This window comes from Poecilia reticulata, chromosome 17, assembly GCF_904066995.2.
Source record: "Poecilia reticulata chromosome 17, P_reticulata-male-v2, whole genome shotgun sequence".
NCBI lineage: Eukaryota > Metazoa > Chordata > Actinopteri > Cyprinodontiformes > Poeciliidae > Poecilia > Poecilia reticulata.
Window position 1 is genome coordinate 25,499,222 of NC_088846.1, and position 17,658 is coordinate 25,516,879.

Below are 17,658 nucleotides of genomic sequence, written 5' to 3' on the forward strand. Positions count from 1 at the left end.
GAACTATGAGATCATGGCTAACAGCTGAAACTCTGAACAGGCTTCTGTGGATTTGAGAACTGAAAAGGAAATGATTTGGCAATGTCTGTGACAGCTCATGTGTTTTCCATCATATTGTAGATTTTTAAGCTAAAAATCTAGAGTTTATGTTTCAGCGTGTGCATACGAGCCACATCTTTCTTTAAAAAGGGACCTCATAACTCCAACTCTTTATGCAAGTCACATGCACCTCTTTCTTACAGAAAACAATCATGTGATGTTTAATGTTTTTCTGTGTTGTTTTGGGTGGATATTTTTGTCAATGCTACACAATTTGGGCGACCGTGGCTTCTGCAGTGTTTCCTGTGATGCTGCATGTTTTTTCAGAAATGCACTGTGTTTGCCTCTGTGTTGATATAACCACATCTTTCCTTCATTGTGCTGGTTATAAGTGAAGGATTTACCATAATATAGTTTGTTTTAGGAGATGGACATTTTCTCTGTTTATTCTTTCATGAACAGTAAACAGAAAAACAACCAACTTGTGCGTTTCCCAAACCAAGTCCTACACAAAGCAAAAGTATACATTAAAAAGAAAGTAAGTCACTGCTACTTTACAGTCAGGAATTCACTCAAGATTTCACATGGCAAGATGATTTCATAAATCTATACTGCTCTGTGACAACTTCCTGTTGAGTTCATTGAGTTTAGCTTTATTTATGTTCCTGTTCTTGCATTGTTATTCCTGTATTTTGTTATGTAGGTCTGTTTTTTTTTATAACTTCATTTAATACCCTACGTCACGCTATTCAAATACTAGATTTTTTTTTCAACCATTTCCGTCGAGAACTAACCACCCCTCTGCACAACGGGAAGTATTGACTTCCTTTCATGCAATGAGATGGCGATGATCACATTTCTTTTTCATTTGTTTCTTGTGTACGCACTACAAGGTAAATACTTTTTCCTTTGTTTTTAACATTTCAAAGTTTTGATCGCTTTCTTTTTGTTGTACAATCCTGTCAAAAAGGTATCGCTGTAATCGTTCCTCATAAGACAAAATGAGGAAGTAAGAATATTAATTCTGCTAAAAAACACAAAATGTTTTATAATGTAAAATGTTTGTCGCTGAAACTTCTTCAAGTTAATCTCAACTAATTTTAGAATCTGCTTTGTACTCTATGCTTTTAAATATACTACATACACTCACCGGCACTTAGGTAGATCTCTCCAAGTGCTCATTAACACCAATGTTGAATCAGATAATCACATGACAGCAACTCGATGCATTCAGCCATGTAGACATGGCCAAGACTATGTCCAGATTAAACCGAGCAACAGAATGGGGAAGAAAGGTGATTTATGTGACTTTGAACGTGGCATGATTGTTGGTGCTAGACAGGCTGGTCTCAGTATTTCAGAAACTGTTGATCTACTGGGATTTTCACACACAACTGTCTCTAAGGTTCACAGAGTGTGGTCCGAAAAAGAGAAAATATCCAGTGCAAAGCAGTTCTGAGGGTGGAAATGCCTTGTTGATGCCGGAGGTTAGAGGAGAATGGCCAGACTCATTCGAGCTGATAGAACGGCAACAGTAACTTAAATAACCACTTGTTACAACCGAGATATGCAGAACAGCATCTCTGAACGCACAGCACGTTGAACCTGGAGGCAGATGGGGGTCTACAGCAGCAGAAGACCACACTGGATGTCACTCCTGTCAGCTAACAACAGGAAACTAAGGCTACAGTTCAAACAGGCTCACCAAAATTGGACAATAGAAGATTGGAAAAACGTTGCCTTTTCTGATGAGTTTCGATATCTGCTGTGACATTCGGGTGGTAGGGTCATAACTTAGGATCAACAACATGAAAGCCTGGATCCATCCTGCCGTGTACCAACGGTTCAGGCTGGTGGTGGTGGTTCAGTGGTTTGGGGGTTATTTCCCTGGCACACTTTGGGTCTATTAGTACCAATTGAGCATCATGTCATCGCCACAGCCTACCTGAGTATTGTTGCTTACCATGTCCATCCCTTTATGACCACAGTATACTCATCTTCTGATGCCTATTTCCAGCAAGATAACGCGCTATGTCTTAAAGTGCCAATCATCTCAGACTGGTTTCTTGAACAATGAGTTCGCTGAACTCATAAAGCCTCCACAGTCACCAGATCTTAGTCCAATAGAAACCTTTGGGATGTGGTGGAACGGGAGATTCGCATCATGGATGCACAGCCGACAAATCTGAAGCACCTGTGTGATGTCAACATCTCAATATGAAGCAGACTCTCTGAGAAATGTTTCCAGTGCCTTGTTGAATCTTTGTCACAAAGGATTAAGGCAGTTCTGAAGGCAAAGGGGGTCCAACCTGGTACTAGCAAGGTGTACCTCATATATGAGTGTACTGTATACTAAAGTATTTAAAATTTTAAAATGTCATGTTGCTTAAACTCATTGATGTTCACTAATTCGCAAGCAACAGAGATGAAAATGAAATGATAACATTTTGTTTTGCCTCTGTAGGAATTAGTTGAGTCTTCTACTGAAGATCAATTGAGATAATGTGCATTCAACTCATTCCTTCATTCCTTATATCAAGGAATATACTAAAAAGGGGTTTAGTGTTTGCACAAATACACTATATTTGTGCAAAAGCAGGTGATTTACAAACTTACAATCCTGTGCAGGAATGATAACATTACTATGTTTTTTGGGAGCAAAAAACTATACACAGTTATGGATGTGCCAACACATCAGTGTTGTTTTAAAAAGTCTTACTTAAAAGTTATTTAAAAGTAAGTTTATTCAAAACTTGCCTTTTGAATACAATTTTTTTTTATAAACAAATACATGAAAAATAAGAAAATAAATACAAATCCCAGTCCACATGCATTCACAAATTATTACCCATTCACAACATGTTCACTTAGGTTTTGACGTTATGATACATGTTCACATTATATCTTGACTGTATCTAAAAATATCAAAGATATTTTAAATTTAAATGAAGATATGAAATAATGCAGTGTCAAACACAATAACTTAAATGAAGCTATTTTATATGCTAGGTCACCAAGTCAGTATCAGTTGACAGCATCAACAAGGTTGCCTGTAGGGATTTTTAAGATCCAGCAAGTGTCAGTATTCAGTAACACATCGACACAGCATCATTTCAGTTTGGCAATGTGTCGAAACACTTCATAACGCCTCATTAACCCATTACTACAGCAGCCTGTCTCTAATCAAGGAAAGACAGAGGATTTATGATAAAAAAAAATCACTATTGTTGACATCAAACTGATATTTAGCCTCTTAATAATCTATTTTCTTAGACAAACAATATAGATAATTTAAAAGTTCACCTCAATCACTACTGATTGCAGTGAACTCAACAGTATTTAAGAACTTTGTACTGATCTCAGTTTACTGAGACAAAAAACTAAGTGTTAGTTTTTTGTTTTTCAGGTTCTTCTGCAGTGACTGATGTGCCTGTGAAGACTGGAAATGATGTAACTCTTACTCTCACATCTGAAATTCCAGCAGATTTTAATCTCTGGCTATGGCAGTTTGCAGGACATGCAGTGGTTGAGTTTTCACCTGGTTCCCAACCAAAAATTGAAAAGAATTACACTGGAAGAATTGAAGTTCTTGACAAAACTCACAGTCTGAAATTAAAAAAACTGCAGAAGTCAGACAGTGGTATCTACACTGCAAAGGTCATACTGCCTACAGAAAAAATACTAGCTGCATACAAAGTTGAAGTTCAAGGTAAGTTTGTAAGTTTCATATTTTTATATATATATATATATATATATATATATATATATATATATATATATATATATATATATATATATATATATATATATATATATATAAAATAGTTTCTTTGTGTGCTTTGGAGTTTCTGTGCTGATAAATTTTTTTGCGAAGCGATAAAAGCTGTGTAGCTCTTGAATTGTTACAACATAACAAAATAAAGGTGTATTTCTTCAGCCCACTGGCTGCAATGTTGACACCTTGAGATGCCATGAGACCTAAACTCTGAACATCTAGTGCATCCCAGTTTTCCATGTCTGGCATATAACCATTCATTTTAGCTTTTAAACTGGTTCTATTGATCCTGTGTCCAGACAGAGATAATCAGTAGCCCAGCATCATGACCTGTTTGTTCTGAAGAACCTCCAGCTTCCACTTCTCTTCCTAATATCCTCACCCTGACTCTCATACTGATAGGAGGAACCACAGAGCTCTGTTAGGTTAAAAGCACATCTTCTGAAGTTGGGATATTTTTCCTCCAACAGGTTCCAGAGGAATCACCTCAAACCAGATGTTGGACAGATTTTTATTTCACTGTCATTTGTGAATGTTAGAGCCTCATTTTCAACAGTGGAGCTATAAAGGTTGAAAAAGGTTATCATTTTGTCTCATCAACATCAATAAAAAATAGTTTAGAGGAAAAGCCTCAGACTCTGAGCTCAAAGCGAGACACCCAAACTATATATTTTTAAATATTAGACAATTAATTTCATTTCACATAATTATCACGGTAGAAGCCATTTGTCATTTATTGAACGTTCAGAAACTACACGTTAAAGTGATATGTATCAGAGGGACTAAAGGAGCCAGATATATTTTTATACTTAAGCAGCTATCCTTGATCTGTGAAATATTTATGAGATTTGACATCCTGTTTGCATCTAGGATTTAAAACAGAAAGTGAACTTGACAAAAGCATCTCTGATGTGTTTTATTTTTTGCTCTTTCTACAGCCACCAGTTCAGCACCCACAGGTGTATTAACTGCAGCAGCAACTGTTTTACAGGGTTTAATTACCTGTGTACTGCTTAGACACTGTAAGTAGCTCTTAATTTCTTTACTCATAATGAAATTATTGTCTCTGAGAAAAATGCTCATTCTGTTTGTCCAGATCTGTTAGATTCAACTCAGTCTTCATTTTAAAGCTGCAGTATATAACTTTCATAAAAATGTACATATTTACATTTTTGTTAAAATTGTCTTTAATTTCTGATAGTATATTACGAGTCAAATAATCTGTGAAAAGAAATCTAGCTCCACTGCAGAAATACAATGCTCCTGGTCAGAAACAACCAAGCAGGGCCAGGAGGAAGGTTTTATTACTGTCAATCTCACTCATGTACATGCTGTTCACTCCATCCCCCACTGTGAATATAAGCTCAAGATTGCCAGTTTGCTGCAACTGTGCGAATGGCAAGGAAGCAACCAAACAACTAACCTAGAACAATCTGCCATCATCGGCGGCCATGCTTACTAGGCTGTGCATTTGCAGCAGATGGGTGGGGAGTGCAGCATATAACAAGGGGGAGGGTGGGACTGGGAGCAGCACATTCTCCTGGCTCTGACAGGTTATTTAATACATTTGTGTGAGGATGGGATTTTACTCAAATATTTCTACTAACTTGTTACAGGGCTCTCTCAGAATGTCAAGTAATTAAGATGCATGTTTTTTCTGTTTAAATCTTGTTTATGTCTAGGAGTCCACAGCAAAATCCATATGAATGTCCTGCAGATCTTTCTCCAATGTCAGCGTATGCTATGGTGCTGTTTCCTAATACTCCTGTGCAATACAATAACTTGCCTGAATCAACAGATGCCAGAAAGATTTTTATATATATTTTAAAGGTTTTCTTGGCTCTAGTGACCTTCATTTGAAAGTAGTTTGGCAGAAAAGAGAGAGGGGGGGAAGACATGCGGTAAATGCTTGTTTTTATATTTTGTAAAACCTAACTGTGATTTAAGTTATGCAGCGCTTTGCAACGTTCATACATTTATAATTATAAATAAACTTTGCTTACTTAAAAGCTCAATAGTATTTTTTCTGTTTGTAAAAATTAAATGCTATATTTGCATATTTTTGTATTTTTGCTTATTGCTGTTAAGGGTTCTCATTTTTGTTTAGGTCTTTATGAGTAAACACAGTATTCAGTAGTAGGAGTACTGGAGTAGTTGAAAAACTATATATATGTCAAACTTTTCTTACATTCAGTTCCTGATCTTCAGTCTTGTTCTAACTGTAGTTGATTGCATTTCCACAAGAGGGTGAACAAGCATGTCTGATGAGTTCTTTCTATATATATTGCTCAAAAAAATAAAGGGAACACTTAAACAACACAATATAACTCCAAGTAAATCAAACTTCCGTGAAATCAAACTGTCCACTTAGGAAGCAACACTGATTGACCCGACGAGGGTCCCTGTTGTCAATCAGTGTTGCTTCCTAAGTGGACAGTTTGATTGTTAATTGTTACAATTAGAGTTAAGCGTAGTGCAGAGAGATGAGCTTACACTAAGAGTTTCTATGACTGCTGGAGGACTGTGTCAACGTTGGACTTTCCTGCTGCTCCTGAATCCTGTGGACCGAGGCCTGGTGAAGGAGCTGAAGACATCTTGCCGACTGGAACCAAGGACAGGTGAAATTCCAAGAAGGTTCAAGATTTTCCTTGGAGTAAGGTATCGCAATTCCATGCTTCATCATCACATCAGGCCTGCAACGGGTTTTTGTTTTGGGACTATATTTTAATCATTGCCAGCTTAGGTGGACATTGAAGTGTGGGCCCACATTTAATATAGGGTTTGTAAACCAAAAGACTGAAATATTTGCATTTTGTGAATTTATTTTTGTTTTATATGTTCAAATCTCATACAGGTGTGCAGTGTGTTTGTTTTTCATAGGATAGTATGTGAAGTGTATTATTTTTAATCAGAGGAACATGGTTGGGTGAGAAGAATAGAAAAGTACTGGTGTATCATTATTCTGAGGTGAGTGAAACTCAACATAGGTTTAAACACGAGAGTGTATTAAGAGTTATTATTCATAACTTACTGGGTTTAACGGACTCAGGGGCCCATACCTACTTTAGAGCGGTATAACTGGGCTACATGTGTGTAGTGAGAATATGTAGTTTCAAAATGTAGCTGTGCAGGATTTCATCTTTTATCTTGATGACAAAAGTTCAACGTAAAACTTCAACACTAAAGAAAACGGTGGATTACTTTTCTTTCAAATTAAGGCTTTAATTCAAACATTTGATGCTATGATACTTGTATATACATAGAAATATAAAACAGAAGTTTTATAAGTGTTGAGATCTGGGGATGGCTGGTTGGGTTTTTTCCAGTTTCTCCACCAGGGGGCATTCTGCCGCCACTTACCTTCGTTTGGAGGAGTATATCAGGAGGGAGCAGCCGACACTCTAGTGCAGGGGTCCCCAAACTTTTTTCTGTGAGGGCCGCCACATAACTATTCCCTTCTCTGGTGGGGGGCCGAAGACAGTTTGTAACAGGAAAAACTGTGACGATTGCAGAAGTGCTTAAATGTAAAAATGTATTGTTTTCCAGAAAGCACAATCAAACAACCCTCTCTGGGTTCTAAACAGAAAAAATCCAGGAAGGATTACAGTCCATATTTTCCGAACTATGAGCCGCACGGGACTATAAGCCACAACCCCAAAGTTTTGTTGTTGTTTTTTAACCAGTAAACATACACATATAAGCCGCAGATATCTCTGTCGCTCCAGGTTTTCCACAGCGATGCAAGAGCAGCAGAGGGGAGCGGACACCCAAAATTGGAGTCATAACAGGTCAATTGAATATCACATTTATTACATTGAAAAAGAAAAAGGTGTCAATATTAGATTTAACAGAACTGATTAGTTTCCGAACGGTAACTGTAACGGTAAAAATGCTGATCCTTCGTGTTGCTACTAGCATGTGCCAAATCAGTGGTCCCCAACCTTTTTATTACAGCGGACCGGTGAAGACTTGGAAATTTTGTTGCGGCTCAGGGGGGAGAGGGGGAGGGGGGCGGGTTGAACAGTCAGATAAGGCTTCTACATGTTGGTGTTTCCACTAAATACTGATTATACCCAATTTGGGTTGTCTTGGCCCTTTTATCGCAGCCTGTGGGTTTTTCCCTGACTTGGAACGAGAATACAACCTGTTGAATGTGATAGGGAGCCAATCAGAAAGCACGGTGACGTAAGAACAGCGAGGGAATCCCAAACAGCTGACATATTGAGCAATCGAGAGACCGGTGGATATCAGAGATGATATGTGGAAATGTTTCTAAAGTTCATTATTATGTTTATTCAGTTAAAAATGTTAACTAAGAAAAAACATAGTCACCTCCAAATCATAGTGCAGCAAATAGAGCGGCTGCTCCCATCGTCTTTTATCCACTGCCATTTTTTTTTTGTTACATCTTTTATCTCTTAAAATGACTCCACAAACTATCACTATTGCTTCTACGTCGTCATCCGTGTTTGATTATTCTAAATTCCCGCTATGTTGGGGTTTTTACTGGATTATCCTCTGGAATCGGGATGTTCGTGACTGGAATCGGTTCGTGTTGCTCCTGTCTTGGACACACGAACCGATTGAACCTGTTGTACTTTTATCAGCTCTGTGGTCACAGAGGTTTGGAGAATCGGCCGACATTCTTAAATCTTTCCGTCTAAACCAGACTTAAGACTCAAGCTCTACTTATCTCCTCTCGACCACTGCCCAAACGCTCTGACTCTGGTCGCTATGGTAACGTTTAAATAACAGAAGCGCAACAAAAACAAACATTTTACTTTCGTGAAAATTTTAACTCACAATACTGACTAACGGGAGCCCTGAGCTTGTTTCTCTGCAACCAGAAGGTCCCATCTGGGAGTGATGGGAGACAATAACACCTGAAGTGTTACTTATATCCACAGCCTGCTTGGTGGCGAAGCAGCTTGAAGCTTCATTGCCTCATTAGCAGCCGGTTGCCACATGTTACGCAGAGCGGCTTGTAATGTGGGACTCACTTACCGGTCCGGGATAAATCCATTCTCCTGTCTCTTCTCTGGGCCTTTTCCCCGTTGCAAAGAAACTTTCCAAAGACATCTGATCTGTTTCTTGCTCATTTTGCTGCTTGTGGGCTCAATGTTGGTGCGCAAGTAACAGACTTCCAATGATTCATTTCCTGCTAAAGAGCCCCCTGGTGGTTGAAGAAAAATCCACATACAAACGACTTATAGTCCGGAAAATACGGTAGATGGAAAAAAAATCTGAATGCTCTCTGGCATTGTTCAGGGGGCCGGACCAAATGTGGAGGCGGGCCAGATCCGGCCCGCGGGCCATAGTTTGGGGACCCCTGCTCTAGTGCCAGAGTGTTAGCCAGTAATGGTACATATCATTAGTGAGCTCACCTCCGACCTGCCTGCCTCTTGTGTAATCTTCTCTATGTTGCCTCTTAGGTTATGCCTCTGTGAAGCCTTGGATTATCTGAACTGCCAGGATTATTGGCAGTCTGATCAGAACCCTCGAGACCCTGTGAAGATTACCCATTGGAGGCCAGAGTTTCCAGAAACTCCTCACTGTAGCAAACCTACTTTAACTTCCCGGTCGGCAGCTCCCTCCTGGACCCCAGAAGATCAAACTCCTCCATTCACCTGTCCACCCTCCAACATGGCCTTCGCCCTCTCCACACCACCAGCCCAAACAACTAACCACAGTGACCCTTTCCCCCAGCTCAGTTCACCCACTTGCAAGTAAGACCAATAGTAAATGCGAGACTGTAAATTCCCACAAACCCTGAACTCATCTTACCTGTTCCCCTTTGAATCCAGAGATCCAGCACCACCTAGACGAGCACCTGTTCCAGATACCTGTACATATTGTCTGCACTTTGTATAATAAATCACCTTAACATTTACCTGTCTCCCGAGTTGTGTTCTGTGCATGTGGGTTCAAAGAATTAATCCCATCATGACACTAAGGATGCAAACAATTTAATAAAACCACCAACAAAGAGGATATTAAGAAGGGCTTCAGATCTTAAAGTGTACACTTACAAAAATCACAGTGGTTTCCCCAGAGTTTACAATCAGATAAAAGGACTAGTAACAGAAGACATTTTATGTCATACCTATTCTGCAGGTTTGAGAGGAGCAAGTTCTCTAAAGATAAGCTGGACTGTTTGAAAGTTAAACTAATAAAAATGTAAAATGAACTCTGCAGAAAACCAACACACACTTACATGCTGAGACAAGTTATGACAACATAAGGTTATGTTGTCACAAACCTTCATGACAACATAAATGTTTGAAATAAAGATAAATGCAGTGAATGCAACTAAAATACTGTCCTCCAGGAGTTCGACTCCTTTTCCTTCTGTCAGTTTTTGCGGGTTAGGTGTGACGTTGCCATGTCCTCAACAGTTGTCATCGTTTATTTGAATCTAACTAAACTGTTAATCAGTTAATCGAGATAAAATCATTCTATAAAGAGAAATATACAAATCTAAGAGGAACTTGGTGGTGAGATCAAAGCTTTAAATATGGATTATTACTACTGCATAAATTGTCTGCAAGAAAATTGTTTCCTGAGAGCTGTTCAGTCAGACTCGGTGGTCGGACTTTCAATGCTTCATAAATCTACTGCTCTGTGACAACTTCCTGTTGAGCACCAGCTGTCTTTAGAGGAATTGAGTTGAACTTGATTTATGTTCCTGTTCTTGCTTTGTTATTCCTGTATTTTGTTATGTAGGTCTGTGGGTTTTTTTTCTAACTTCATTTAATACCCTACTTCACGATGTTCAAATATTGGATTTTTTTTCATACTATTTCCGTGGAGAACTAACATATTTGCCATCCCCCCTTTCCTTCAATGAGATGTACAAACTTCCTATACGAAGAGTCTTCATGCATCTCAAGATGGCGCAGGTCATATTTCTTTTTCATCTGTTTCTAGTATACGCACTTCAAATACAAGGTAAATTTTTAAATTTGTTTTTAACATTTCATAGTTTTGATCACTTTCTTTTTATTGTGCAACAATTCTGTCAAAAAAGTATTGCTGTAATCGTTCCTACTTTGTAAAACAAAAGGAGGAAGTAAGAATGTTAATTTTGCTAAGAAATGTAGGGAGTTTTAAAATGTAAAACTTTTGCTGTTGAAATTTCATGTTCATCGGATTAGTTTGTAAAAGCAAATTTTATAATGTGTTCTATGCTTTTAAATATATATATATATATATATATATATATATATATATATATATATATATATATATATATATATATATATTGTATACTAAGATATTTAAAGTTTTAAATAGTTTTTTCAATCTTGTTGCTTAAACTCTTTGATGTTCCCTAATTCACAAGCAACAGGGATGGGATGTTCATCGGATTAGTTTGTAAAGTAAATATAATCTTTTTCTGATTTCAACTTTTGGAAAGAAATGAACAATGAATACTGAACAAAAACCTGAGTCTGTATAATCTGTTATATACTGTGTACTTTTCTTTTTCACACAGCGTCATCTTTTGTCTCTACTGTATAGATTCAGTGCAATTATGATGAATGGTAAATAATTCCCCATTTACAGTATGCAGTTGAGAAAAAAGGTTTTACAAAGTGCACTTGTACTCATGCAAAATGTACAAGTGTAATAAGATAATGAAAAAACCTAGTGTTTTTATGGCAATAAGCATATACATACATATATATATATATATATATATATATATATATATATATATATATATATATATATGTATATGTATCCTTGGCACCCCTTTGCATGACGCTCTAGAGCTGCTGCACTGTGCAACTATCTGCTGGATGGGAGGGACAAACACCGAGACTATCCACTATTATGCTAGTGCATAGATAAATCAGCCTGTTGAGTTTATAATACTCAAAATTTGTTTTGGTTCCACAGGCATTATGGGGCAAGTTTTCCTGTCCTCTGTTCTTAACTGTCAGCCGGCTGGCCCTGTAGCACTCGTTCATGTACTATAAGTCTATTCCATGGCCATGCGCAGAGATCTGCTGGTTGAACACAGAAAAACGGCCTTGAATTACAATGTCCTATTCCTTTTCTAGGAACTTATCTAAGCTATGCCATAAAGAGGGCGTTCCGTTATGAAGTAATTTCCTTAACCTTACATGTGTGTATATATATATGCATGCGTGCTTATGTGCATGCGAGCAGCAAAAAGAGACAGAGGAAAAACACAGAATCATTTATCTGTAGCACAAGGGTAAGTAAAAACACATAATAGTGATACAATCAAATAGAAAAGTGTTAGAAGTGTTAGTAATGCAATAAAACAATGAGAACAGCATTGCAGCTGCAAGATAAAGTATTTGGGTTGACATGTACTAAAAGCCAGCTCATAAAAGTCAGTATTAGAGAATGATTTTAAATTAAATCATGTAAATAACTGGATATTGATGTAGCAAAGGAAAAACTGGGGTTATATCCTCTGTTGATTAGACTTATATTTAGCATATTAATAAGCTTTTTCTTGGACAAACAATATAGATAATTTTGGAGTTCATCTCAGCTTCTACTGTCAGCCTACCCTGGTTAAAACCTTCCCCTTTGTATTTCATTTTGCTACATACAGAGGGTCTGGTCTCACAGTAGTTGAGAAACAATTGTTTCCTGTGTTGAGGTTTTAAATTTGACCCAGTTGCTAACTTTTGCCTGTGATGTTTGTAACAAGCCAGCTTGTCATTAAGAAGCTTACCGGAAATTGCTGGTGCTGTAAAAAAAACATCCTCGAGATAAGTGCCGACCCGAATGAGATGGCTATTAATGTTAATTCAATATTTGTAAGCATACTCAACACAAACTGAATGGTTTCATTCACTTCCTCCATTGCCTTTGCTAAAGCTACAGGCAGACTACAATTCAAATACAATGCAGAAAGTTCACAAATTGTTCCGTTCGCTGATTGACCTGGTCAAAAATCGTCCAGAGATAATTCAAGAAAAGGTGAGAAAGTCAAGATTGTGCTGGAGGTGACAATTTCTTTGCAGCGGAGTTACACAGGAAGGCAATGGCCAGGTTACTGTCAACCGTACTTGACAACTTTGTATTGCTGTCAGTGAAGTTTAAATTTTAATTGTTTGTTTTTTGTTTTACAGGTTCCTCTGCAGTGACTGATGTATTTGTGAAAACTGGAGATGATCTAATTCTTAATCTCACAGAAGCTGAAAGTCCACAAAATTCTCGTCTCTGGTTATGGCAATTTACAGGTGAAGCCATGGTAAAGTTTTCATCTGATTCTCAACCAGACGTTCTGAAGAATTACATTCAACGAATTGAAGTTCTTGACAAAAAATACAGTGTTAAATTAAAGAATCTGCAGAAGTCACACAATGGTATTTATACTGCAAAGGTCATATTACCTACGGAAAAAATACTAATTGAATACAACATTACAGTTAAAGGTAAGTTTTTTTTAAAATATACGTTTCTGACCTGTATATGTTATGTAGCGGAATAATTAGTTACATTTTTGCAAATGGCTAAAAAAGTTAAAACTCCATCACATGGAGCCAACAAAATAACGTTGTCAGACCTCTCTGCTTGGGTTTAGGCCCTTTATTTGTGAAATCCATATTCATAAACACTACAAGCTAAAACAAGGTGTTGTAGGAATAATGTTGCTCTTTGAGTTACATTTTCTGTTGGATTTTGGCTTCTCTTTATCAGTTTCTTTTTTATAATGTTATAAAAACTTATCAAGTTGACTTTGTCCCTTAGATCCAGTGTCTCCTGTTAATCTCACAATTATCCCCATACCTGGCACCACCTCCTCCTGTATTCTCACACTGATCTGCAGTGCAGACGACTTTTCCATCAGCGTCACTCTAAGATGTGAGAATCAAACCTGTAACCAGGAGGAAGGAGAGAGAAGATCGGTCACCAAATCTGGCTCTTCTCTTCATATCTATGAAAAGAATGCATCAATTGTCTGTAGACATGTAAACCAGGTCAGCCAGATCGAAGAAAAGATGACTCAAAATCGCTGCCCCCAACCCACTGGTAAGACTTTATGACTAAATAAAGAACGTTTTGGTTTTAACCCAGTTGTAAAACTGATAAAATGTTTTTTTCATAATTTATTTGAAGTGAATCAATATTCTTGTAATGCTGTAATAATTTAATTAGAAAATATTATTTTTAAAGCTGCATATTTATTAATGACAAAAATATATTTCAAATTAGTGTAGGAGGGAAAATAGGAGTAATGAAAATGTAAAATGTTTTGGAAATGTTTTATGTTGAAAGATTATGTTTTACTGTGACAGGTTCACCCAGACGGGGGGGGGGGGGAGATTGAGAAGAAGTTCGGTGATGGCTAGTTGAGAAGCTTAAAAAAAAAGAAATTAAATGTTCGACACTGAGAAAGAGCTCAATTGTGTCTGTGGATTATTCTACCAAGGAGAATCACAGTATCTGGACACCCACGAATCTTACACTAGGGACTGAAATGCAACATATTATTTAATCTGTCTTTTACAGCTATGCTTTTCTTCTGACATACAGTTGTACATTCAGTGACCAACTTAACATCTCTTTCAGTCTTTGTTTCAGAAACCAGAAAACAGTACTGGTATATCGCATTTGCCATTGCACTCCTAATAGCCTTTATAGTTATTGTCACAGCATGTAAAAACTGCAAGAAAGGTAAGTTCAGGTTTGCATTAGTTTTAGGTTTGCAACCACAATCAGAGTATCCTATAATGCAGTGCCTTGGAAAAGGCACTATAAGTCTTTCACAAAGACTTATAGTACTTTGTGAAAAATATCTCTGCAATATTTTTCACAAAGTAGTGTATAGTAGTAGGGGAAGGACAAGGCAATTTTCTTTCTGTTGACATCACAACTTTTTGTTGTCCACAATTATGGCTGCTGGGTCTATGTGGAGGATGTTTATGTCAAAATTAATTTTCCTGATATAGTGCAATTTTGACAAACATATGAATATGCAAAACAGCCCCAGATGAACAGATAAATAAACACTAAAAGCATAGTGGCGGCAAAATCTTGCTGTTTTTAGAGTTTTGTCCAGCAAAGACATGGAAATGTGCCAGAGTTTAACCTTGCAACACGAAAACAACCATACATATACCGTATAATTGGTAGCTCTGTGTGTATGTGACATACACACAGAGCTACAATCAGTTGGTTTATTTTAAGTCTTATTCATGTTTTAGAATGGCCTAATTAAGGTACAAATATAAGCCAAAATGAGAATCTGCAGTAAAACTTCAAAATTGGTGTTAATACATATACCTTTGCCCAAAAACAAATATATGGTACACTTTCCAGATTTTTATCTGTAAAAAAATAATGCTATGTTGTTTTCCTTCTGCCACACACTTACTTAAAACTCTAGGCTTTTTATCACACATCACAAAACCTTTGTTATGTGGTAAAATGTATTTTGCGAGGCACTATATACTTTATATGTGGATTTACTGTAAGTCAGCTCTTAAGAATTATGTACCACTGGTGTACAATTGCAACAGCAGAGTTAAGGAATAACTACGCAATTCATCATTTTCAATATAAGATCAGATTTCCCATTAGTTACTTTTTTGCAGTCTTTTATATAAGTATTCATTTTACAAACCCTTATAACTGTACAATTTGTATTCTTAGCATAAGGATGTGAAAAGAATGAGGTAATAAAAATGAAATTTAGACATAATGCATAATAGTTCTCGATATAGATAAATAAAGCCAGAAAAAATGTCAGTATCTAAAGCAAAAACAAATCACTGAGTATTTCTTTATGTCTGTCCAGGAGGTGACAAAGAAAATATTGACAACACAATATATGCTATTCCTGTGGTAAGTGATGGCATTGCTCCCCTCCGTTCTTAAAAATATATATTTTAATAAATTAAGAGCCAAGATTCAATCAAAGGGATCTGAAAATGTCAGAAAATGTTTTTGTAACTAAAAACATGAGTTGCATGTTTTGCCCTCAAGTTCTTTTAACATCAGGCTCAAAGTCTGTATGCATTTTAAGCTTATAGTGGTATATACAGCTTTGCTTCCTTTCCATGCTAATGGCACAACCCATAGATATTGCCCTCTGGCACACCAACAGTTAAGGATTGATGTAAAGGTTAAGGGATGTGATGATTTGTTTAAATTCACACTGAAGAAAACATTTTTCAGAACATTTTCCAGGAATTTATTCACTGATTCTGTTTGTTTACCAGATGAAAAATCAAACTGAAACATTGAATGAAACAGCTGAAGATGAAGCTCGTTCCCCAACCACCACCTACAGCACAGTGGGACCTCATTTAAGTAAAGAATGCAAGAAAACAGCTAAAGATGAAGCTCGTTCCCCAACCACCACCTACAGCACAGTGGGACCTCATTTAAGTAAAGATAGCAAGAAAACAGCTAAAGATGAAGCTCGTTCCCCAACCACCACCTACAGCACAGTTAGACCTTCTACTAGAGGCAATGACCAACCAGAGAGTGTGTATTCACAGATACAAAAGGCTTTCTAAAAGACTGAACAGATGAATTTGAAAAAAAAAAGGGAAGATCTGTGTGAAATTCAGTACTGATGTGGTGAGATTGACATTTCTGTCATGTGAGACGTGAGACTTTAAGATCACATGAGCTCAAAGTTTTAAAAATATATTATTTAAAAACTTAAATGTTTGCGCAAATTCGCTGGATAGTGCTTTGAGCAGAATAACCATATAATTTGCCAGCTAATATTAGCTTTCGGAGCTGGTCCATGAGAAGGCAACTGGAACAAATGATTCTGTGAAAAATGGTAATAAATGTGCATGTTTAAAAAAGGGGAGGAAAAAATGCCCCACACTTTTCTGCTCATTTTATTTCAAAGGAGGAGAAGAAGTAGGGAAAAAGACAGGAGGAAAACAAAAAGATGAGAAAAGATTGTTGTTTGCCTTTCACATTAGTGTTGTGTAAAATTCTACTAAATCAAGTAGGGATGTTTATTCATAGTATGATGTATTCCTGTATATAAACGTTTATATGCATGTTTTTTGACTGCCTCTTCTTACGATTATTCATATAGTCATTGTATTTAAATTTTTAGAACTGTACAGTATTATTTTCTTATCTTTTAACTTTGCCCTTACTGCACAGCCTCTCTTTATATATGCATGTATGTAAATTGGCTAACTGATTATATGCTTTTATGTGGATAAAATCAAACTTCCCCTAACTTGATGCTGTGATACCTGAAATAAAAATAAAATAACTAAATAAGGATATTTATTTTCTATTTGTTAATTTTTCCATTATCTGGTTCTTTTATGTAGATATCAGTCATATAAACCCATTGAAAACACTGGATTTGTAATAGACTGAAGATTTTATTTTAGCTCTAGTGGGCTTTATTTGTTAGTTAATTGACAGGAAAGTGGGTAATGAGAGACGGGGAAGACATGCAGCAAAGGTCGCCAAGGCCGAATCGAACCTGCAACAGCTGCGTCGAGGACCAAGGTCTCCATATGTGGGTTGTGCTTACCCTCTGTGCCATCACAGCACACCCTGATTCTGCATTTTCTATAGGCAAATGGTGAGCAACAAATCAGCAAATCTATTAACTTTTTCTTTAATGCCCGTAACTTTAATTAAACTTTGCATGAACAAGTGAAGAATCTGATCCAATTATCAGAAACTAAATCTGCTTATCAGGTCTTGACAACAAATGTCATTTTGAAAAGATGTTTCACCCTGAAAAGGGGTTAAGTATTTTTTTTCAAATCCATGTCTCTGTGTCTGCTCCTCTTTGTGTGCTCTCATTTTTTCTCCTACTTCGTATAGCCACTATTTTGTGGATGTTTTAGATACTGTGGAAT

At 36.9% G+C, this 17,658-nt stretch overlaps 1 protein-coding gene across 1 annotated transcript; it reads left to right on the forward strand.

Annotated features, from left to right (window-relative positions):
* The first annotated feature begins 10,468 nt into the window (after positions 1–10,468).
* LOC103479506 (uncharacterized) lies at positions 10,469–17,067 on the forward strand. Its single transcript, XM_008433980.3, has 6 exons — positions 10,469–10,762; positions 12,931–13,236; positions 13,553–13,834; positions 14,375–14,479; positions 15,603–15,649; positions 16,027–17,067. The coding sequence occupies exons 1-6, from the start codon at positions 10,663–10,665 to the stop codon at positions 16,324–16,326; spliced, it is 1,140 nt and encodes a 379-aa protein (XP_008432202.2). The 5' UTR covers positions 10,469–10,662; the 3' UTR covers positions 16,327–17,067.
* Positions 17,068–17,658: the final 591 nt, after the last annotated feature.